Source organism: Arachis duranensis, chromosome 3 (genome assembly GCF_000817695.3).
Source record: "Arachis duranensis cultivar V14167 chromosome 3, aradu.V14167.gnm2.J7QH, whole genome shotgun sequence".
In the NCBI taxonomy this organism is placed as follows: Eukaryota; Viridiplantae; Streptophyta; class Magnoliopsida; order Fabales; family Fabaceae; genus Arachis; species Arachis duranensis.
Genome location: NC_029774.3, coordinates 19619175 through 19627106, shown reverse-complemented (window position 1 = coordinate 19627106; position 7932 = coordinate 19619175). Strand labels below are relative to the sequence as shown.

Sequence of the window (7932 nt, the reverse complement as noted above, 5' to 3'; positions counted from 1 at the left end):
TTTCTCTCCGCATGACTTATTCTTTTTGATCCTCTTAGAGGTTTATGGAGAGGCAGGATTGTGTATATGTACTTTTGGGTTTGGATACGTATGTATATATGTGTAAATATTCTCCGGCCAGTCTTGACTTCGCAGGCTGAGTTAGGAGCTTGATATTTTGTATCTTTGGCACTCTATTCCCACTTCTGTTAGCTTATGTTTGATAGTTATGGTTTTTTTAGCACGTAAGTTAACTCGTTCCTTGAGCGTTGCGCCTTTATTGTGCGATTTTTATTTTCCCCTTTTCTTCAAGGCTCCTAGCATATTATAATTCTTCTGCTATTATATGTACTCATTTTATTTTAGAGGTCGTAATACCACACCACATTTGTTTTACGACTTAAGCGTAAAGCTTAGTGTGGTAGGGTGTTACATAGCACATATTCTCTTTGAAACAAAAAAGATAAATATAACACCTAGGACAAAAGAACCACTAATCTGCTTGAACATTGTAGAACTTCAAAACGCAAAAGTTCTTCCAAAAAAGAAAGAGGAACAAAGATGACTCTCCTAGCAGTTGGACACACCTCAAAAAAAGAGGAAGATTAATAAACTTCATACATAATTCACCATAACAAAGATAAAACCTATTACATAAATCTAACTTCATAGACCTAAGACAGCAGCTAGCTTTCATCCATAAACACCCATCTTAACTATCTTCAATCTTGATTATTTTAGAGCAATGAGCAACAGTATCCTCAAGTTCCTTATCAAAATCAGCCTCAAGATTCCTCTTCACCTTTAAAAATACTGCATCTTTGGGAACAACATTAGGCACATTAACTTTCCTTGAGTCATCTAAAAGGTGTGAGAGCAAATCCTACACAAGAAAATAAAACAAAAAAAGGAAAGCACCCAAAAAAAAGAGGATCACCCAATTAGATGAAAACCTATTGAAACTCCACAGAAAACTAATTATAATGATGAATAAGAATTATTAAAAATCAAGCAATAAATCGAGTATCACCTGAGTTTCATCAACATCAGACCGAATAAGTGAGCCAATATCATCCGACAGCACTACATTTTCATCACTATCAACAGAATGATCTTGAATATCAACCTCCTTAACACCTTCCATATCTAAGTGTATATCATCAAGTCCAGCAACATTTGCTTCTTTTTGAAGAAAAGATGACATGACAGTATTCTCTAAACATTTTGTATTAGAAGTTTCACCCAACTCAGGACCAAACACAGGAACAGGTGCATCCTTTAAATAATACGACAAAAGGCACAAAAGAGGAAAGATAGATATCAAAGGACTGCGACAAAAAAATGAAACATGGCACCTATAAATAAATTAAGTACCTTCAAAGGTGTTATCTCAGTCTGAGCAAGTTCAAACATTGAAATAATTGCAGCATCATCACAAATCCTCTTCACACGAAAAGTTCCAAAATATCTATCAACACCAAGAGACTTAGTATCCACTTTCAGCAAGACTTTTTTACCCTCCAAATTTCTAAAAATGATAGGGTAGTCATCCCCACAGAGAACCTACAAAGAAAGAAATAAATGCTACCATCAATAAAAAAACCATTTTGAACAAAACCAATAAACTACTTTCTGCTTTTCTTTCATTAAAACAGAGAAAGACAAATCCGACACACCTTTGAATCTTTATGTACCTCATTAAATAGGTCAGCACATGTTTTTTTAACCAAGTAGGTTGTTTCACGATCAAAGAGGACAAATATACCCTGTCCAGTTTCATCTGATACAACTACCTTGAGCCTATACCTACAAAAGAATGAACTACGATCATAAAAGATAGTAGTAAATGAAAAAGGTCTATTCAACACATTAAAAGACCAGATTACTCATAAATAAAAATCACAAAGTAAATAAAAAAAACAAGAATGTAACATGACAGAACCTTGGGATCACATTTGTCACATGATGCATGCACATATCACAAAAGTAAACACCAGATTCAGGATGTACTGTCTTCCCACAAACACAGGTAGAATACCACCAGCACCCCTCTTCTACAACATCAGTGATAGTACCTAAAATGACAAAGGTTCCATCCTACAAATCATAGAAAATAGAAGCCAAATGCATAAAAAACCATAAAAATTTAAGAATCAAAGTTTCAAAGGATTTAATAATCAAGAATGAAAACAAATAACTACAAATCAGATAAAAAAAATTTTTTTAACCTCCTTGTTTTCTTGCAACTCATCTATTGTAGATTTCTTAGTCAACCTCATGAAGTCATCCTCCAATGAGATAGTTTTTCCTTCATTAGCAATAAACAGTGGCTGGGTCCCATTTATCCCTTGCTCTACCACGCTAACAAAATGACAATGAAGGAACAATCTTAATGCTTTTTTCAGCATATTCAAACATACATAAAAATAAATAAAACTAAATATATGAAAAATAGTACTACACAAACCTCTTCCTGAAATCAACAACAGCTGCCAAGTCAGGATTAAGATATATTTTTGTTGCTTTCATGACATTTTGTAACCCAGGTTGCCCTAAAAAAGAGGAAAAAAATGTTAGCAACCTTTCTAAAAAAATCTTATACCAACAATGTAAGAAAAGAGTTTAAAAAAATCATGATAATACAATATTCAACAACAGTACCTCGAAAAAGCTTAACTTTGGCAAGTTGAAGAATCACTACTGGTTGTTCAACATAACCAGAAGAAAGAAAATGATTTAGTTGATCCACATATTCTCCAAACAGGGCGCACCTAAGCACCATCCTACAAATAAAACATAACAAATTGTAACATAAAAAATAGATAAAACAAAAAACTAAATGAAAACCATATGCTGAAATAAGAAAGTAATGAAGCAACGAACTTTTGAGAAGAAAGCTCCACAACAACCATCTTGATTGTTTTTCCATCTTTATCATAACTTTTTTCCTCTCCAACTAAAGTCAGCAACCCAATAACATCTGCAAGTACATTAAAAAAATCGCAAAAAAGTAGAATAATATATAACAGGATCAACAACACATAATCTCAATAATGGAAAAGAAATACAGAACCACTCACCAACTAAATAATCATGATCTTGACTCATTTGCAATATCTCCTCAAAAGGATATAGAGTAAAACAGACTCTTGGTATGATATCATCTGGTAAAGTTGTTACTATTGTTCGGAAGAGGAATGTAAGCTTAAACTCATGTTTTGTAGCTCTATAAGAGCCATGATTTGGAACAACAGAGAAATAACACATCTTGTAGCAATTCCCTTCAATAATATTATCTTTAAACCTGTTGATAAGTTGCTTCCTTATAGTGGCCTGGATTTTGTTTGACTATAAATAATAAAAAATAAAAATACATGTTAGTCAGCAACTAAAGAAATATCAACAATATGCTAACTCAAAATAAACTACAAATAAAATCACTAACATTTTCATCCACCAAAATGAGCTCCATTGAATTTGGAGAATCTGGATTTCCAAAGCTTGGAACAATCCAAGCCCTAATTACCCTCACTTTAAGCCTCCAAGCCTCTCTTGGAGGAACTATCTTGCTAATAGCATCAAAAGATGGACTCATTTGAGCGTACTAAAACACTTGTAGAAAAGAAAACAACAACAATATGAAGATATGTGAAAGATGAACAAAGCCAATGATCTGCACTACTCTTACCACTTCAACCCTCTTTTATAGACAACGCTAGATGAATAGTTTCAAATTTGAATTCAAATTTTTTAGCAAAATGGGGGGAAGTAAAGATTTTTCACCTTGCAAATCCAAAAAGAACTGAGGTTTCTCATAGACTAATTTAGGGTTTTCTTGGAAAAAGAAATGATGTGATAAGAAAACTACCATTTTTGATATCACAGAAGTTTATACTGACAACCACCAACTACTCCACATTCACAGATCTCACATCTCCATAAAAGATCTCTATCAAACATCAAATCAAATAAGCCTTCATTCTATAGAGAAGACACAAGCAAAGAAAGATGAAATGAAAATCATAAAGCATTTACATGATGTATAATTAAAAAAAATCGAATTTAAAAATAAAAAAAAATAAAAGAAGAAATCTACAGGATCAATGACACTAGATATACAATCACAAACCTTATCACTTGTCAGAATTGAAATCCAGATTTTGGGAGAAAATCAAACAACCACCAATTACCAAAACCACTTCTACGTCATACATCACAAATATCTGAATGCTACAAACCACATCTTAAAAACAAAATCATGAATAATCTTCCAATGAAATAAATGAAAAAATTCGAATTTAAAAAAAAAAAGAAAAAATCTACAGAATCAATGACATCAGATTTACAATCACAAATCCCATCTCTTGTCAGAATACAAATCCAGATTTTGGGGAAAACCAAACAACCACCAATCACCAAAACCACTTCTACATGATACCAAAAAAATATCTAAATGCTACGAACCATACCCTAAAAATAAAACCATGAATAATCTTCCAATGAAATAAACGAAAATATATCAGAGAGAAAATATAAGTAAACAATCGATGAATTGAACATCTAAGTCCTGAGATTTCTGCATCAAAGAGCACACCTGTGTAACCCTTCTCATTCCTAATATTTAACCCTAGCCACTCTTTCTCAATACAACGTTATCTTCTGGTATAGTTCACTTTTATTACCTCACCTTTATAATAGATTGGATTCTTTTTATTTTGATTTTTTTTAAAACCTAATTTGGTCTTTTTTTTTTAAGCTTGTAACCATATTTTTCTGAAATGAGGGCCTTTAATCTTTTTGATCCGTATACACAAGCACAAAAACATGAAGTGTGGGCCAAATATAATGAAATGTCATATCCACTACTTTTTTTTTGTATACATTAAAGCCTAAAAAAATTACCAACCCTACTAAAACCTATAAATATAATTGGTAGTGATTGAAACCTAAGACCTACACTACAAATAGATACATAATTAGATACATAGATATAAAACTGAGATGAAACTTGTGTTAAAAATAATTTTACAAAAAATCTAAATTATAGGAAAATTCCATGTCAGCTTGTGCTCTTCCTTTTTTTTTTTTGGACATGGCCATGGGCCAGATGAACAAACCTAGCCTAGACCCAGAATCCGAAACTCCCAACCCCGGAAACCCAAACCCGAACCCGCTCATCTCACCCACTCCCCAGCCCAACACAACTCAGAACCCTTAGCAACCTCAGGATCTTCTTCTTCCTTCCGATGAGTGCGTCTTTGCCCCCTTGAGAAAAGTTTCGATGCTACTACGTCCCGTACAGATTGTCTCGCTTGTCGTTGCGTGTGTTCCGTCTTCCTCCTGCGCGAGTTCTCCTCTTCGCTGAAGTACCCCCTGCTGCCGTTGAGCACGGCCTGACTTTGCTGAGTTCTGAACCATGTGGTAACCATTGCTCCGCTTGTGCTGAGAGAGCATTTGCCGAATATTAGTTGAGTGTTCGTTCCCTTTGTTGTGGCTATTTGCTTTATTGAAAGTGTCTCTGATGGTGGGTTCCGTTTGCAGAGTAGAAATCATGTTGTGGAGTTGCAGATTCCCTTGAGATGCATGGCTGTTCCAGGTTTCCCTTTCCACCCGCCCAGGTAATCCTTCATCTCTTTGATTTCCTTGAGGGTTGGTTGAACTTGAAACCTGAATTTGTTGAACCCGATTGCGTTGATTATTCTGAAGAATTGCGAATCCTGCCTCTGTTCTGATAGTCTTCATGATCTGTGTAGGCGGATTGAAAGTCCATTGTCGCTGTAGCTGATTTACTGCTGCCGTCGCTGCCAGTTGGTGAGCTAAGGTGTTGCCTTCTCGCGGAGTCCAAGTAGCTCCCACATCCGGCGCCTCTTCAAGCAGTTGCAGAATGTCCCTGATAATTGCATCTGCTTCAGCTAGTGGCGTTCTTGCCTTGATCGCTTGAACCAAAGGTAAACAATCTGATTCAATTATGCAGTTCGTTATATTTAGATTTTTAATGAGAATAAGAGCTTCTCTGTATGCTTGTGCTTCTGCTGCTAAAGCTGATATTGATTTGAATTTTGATGAAGCTCCGGTTATGATTTTGCCTTCCCAGTCCCTGAACACTGCTGCTGTTGTTGCAATTCCTGTCTCCCTTTGGAAAGCCGCGTCTATGTTTACTTTTATCTTGTTGCGGGGTGGAGGCCTCCAGGTAATCCTTAGCTTCTCTGCATTCCTATCTGCCCTATCTTTAATGTCTTTGTTGAGATCTTTTGTTGCATTATGATATTCTGTTGCAATCTGTTCTGAATGAATTATTGTATTTTGTGGATTGAGTTTCTTCTGCTGGAATATGTGCTGATTCCTGGCTTTCCAAATGCACCAACAAATACATCCTAATTTGCACAAAACTTTTTCTTGTTCATCTCCTGCCAGCTTCTTAATTTTGTCAATTGTATTTATCCACCAATTTTCAAAAGATTTGACCCATAAGCTGTAGGCACGATTTGAATACTAGATCCAAACCAAACCGCTCTCGTCCACGGGCATAATAGCAACACATGTTCTATAGTCTCATCTTGTTTATGACATATGCTGCATTTGGGAGTGAGAGTAATTTTACGTTGATATAAGCTCGCGTTCACTGGCAGAATCCCATGTGCTGCTTTCCAAAGAAACATTTTAACCTTCTCCGGTGCCGGTAATCTCCAAATCCTCTCCCAAATCTCCTTCGAATTCTGACTTGTTGAAGCTTTGCCAAGAGTTGCGACTTCCATTGTGTCCTTCTCCTCCTTCGCTGCCTGATATCCTGATTTGACCGAATAGTCTCCGTCATTTCTATACGGCCAGACCAGATGATCATTTTTGTTGACCAAACTGATCGGCGTTCTTGTTATCAGCTCAATCTCATTTGGATGAAAAATTTTTTGAATTTTCTCTAAATCCCATCCCTCGCCCTCTCTTATTAGCTCACTCACTTTTTTATATTGATTTTCTCCGACTCCCCTCAACTTGTCTATCCCTACCACCCAATTATCTTTCCAGATATCTATCCCTGCTCCATTTCCTATACTCCACCTTCCTTTCCTTCTGAGAAAATCTCTACCCTCTAACATACTCCTCCAAATCCATGATGCATTACCTCCTCTTTCCGCTTCCCATAGGCTACAATTTGGATAGTATATGGCCTTTAGAATCCGAGCCCATATTGCATCTTCCTCCTTTACCAGTCTCCAAGTTTTCTTAGCCAAGAGCGCTAAGTTTTGGCATTCGAAATCCTTAAATCCTAAGCCTCCGTTTAATTTGCTCCTGGTCATATATGACCAGCTCTTCCAATGAATGCTCCTTTCCTTATCGTTCTTATTCCACCAGAATTTTGCAATTAATGATCCCATTTTCCTGCAAAAAGATTTTGGAAATTTGATGATGTTCATGGCATAGACCGGAATCGCTTGTATAACTGCCTTTATCAGAACCTCCTTTCCCGCTTGATTTAAGAGTTTCTCCTTCCATCCTTGCATTTTATCTAGTATTTTTTCTTGAATCCACTCTAGTGCTTTGTTCTTGGATCTCCCCCATGTTGCTGGTAATCCTAGGTATTTTCCTGGCTCTTCCCATGATGCCATTCCGGTGATCTCTTCAATATTAACTCTCTTCTGTATCGATACTTGGCTTCCAAAGATCAGTCCATATTTTTCTATGTTTATTCTCTGTCCTGAAGCCTCTGTGTATTTGTTTATGATCTGAATTAATTGATAAATCTCCTCCTCTTGCGCACCTGCAAAAATGATACAATCATCAGCGAATAGCAAGTGGGTTAAAACTGGTGCTGTTGGAGCTAATTTTATTCCTGAAATCAGGTTATCCTTCAATGCCCTTTCCATGAGAATAGTAAGACTTTCCGCTGCTAAGATAAAGAGATATGGCGATAGTGGATCTCCCTGTCTAAGTCCCCTTTGCGGGTGGATCTTGGCC

General features: G+C 36.2%; 1 protein-coding gene across 3 annotated transcripts; it reads right to left on the bottom strand.

Annotated features, from left to right (window-relative positions):
* Positions 1-422: 422 nt before the first annotated feature.
* Positions 423-4624, bottom strand: LOC107477868 (replication protein A 70 kDa DNA-binding subunit B). Of its 3 annotated transcripts, XM_052259700.1 has the most exons (12): positions 4109-4624; positions 3425-3960; positions 3060-3327; positions 2863-2959; positions 2641-2762; positions 2447-2531; positions 2208-2340; positions 1922-2076; positions 1656-1785; positions 1354-1542; positions 1010-1255; positions 423-862 (listed from the first exon to the last, which is right to left on the bottom strand). In XM_052259700.1, the coding sequence occupies exons 2-12, from the start codon at positions 3572-3574 to the stop codon at positions 692-694; spliced, it is 1746 nt and encodes a 581-aa protein (XP_052115660.1). In that variant the 5' UTR covers positions 3575-3960; positions 4109-4624; the 3' UTR covers positions 423-691. The 3 variants fall into 3 exon arrangements, with proteins under 3 accessions (XP_052115660.1, XP_052115661.1, XP_052115662.1); XM_052259701.1 differs by having other exon boundaries at positions 1674-1785; positions 3425-4624; XM_052259702.1 differs by lacking the exon at positions 1656-1785 and having other exon boundaries at positions 1354-1447; positions 3425-4624.
* Between the last annotated feature and the right edge of the window lie 3308 nt (positions 4625-7932).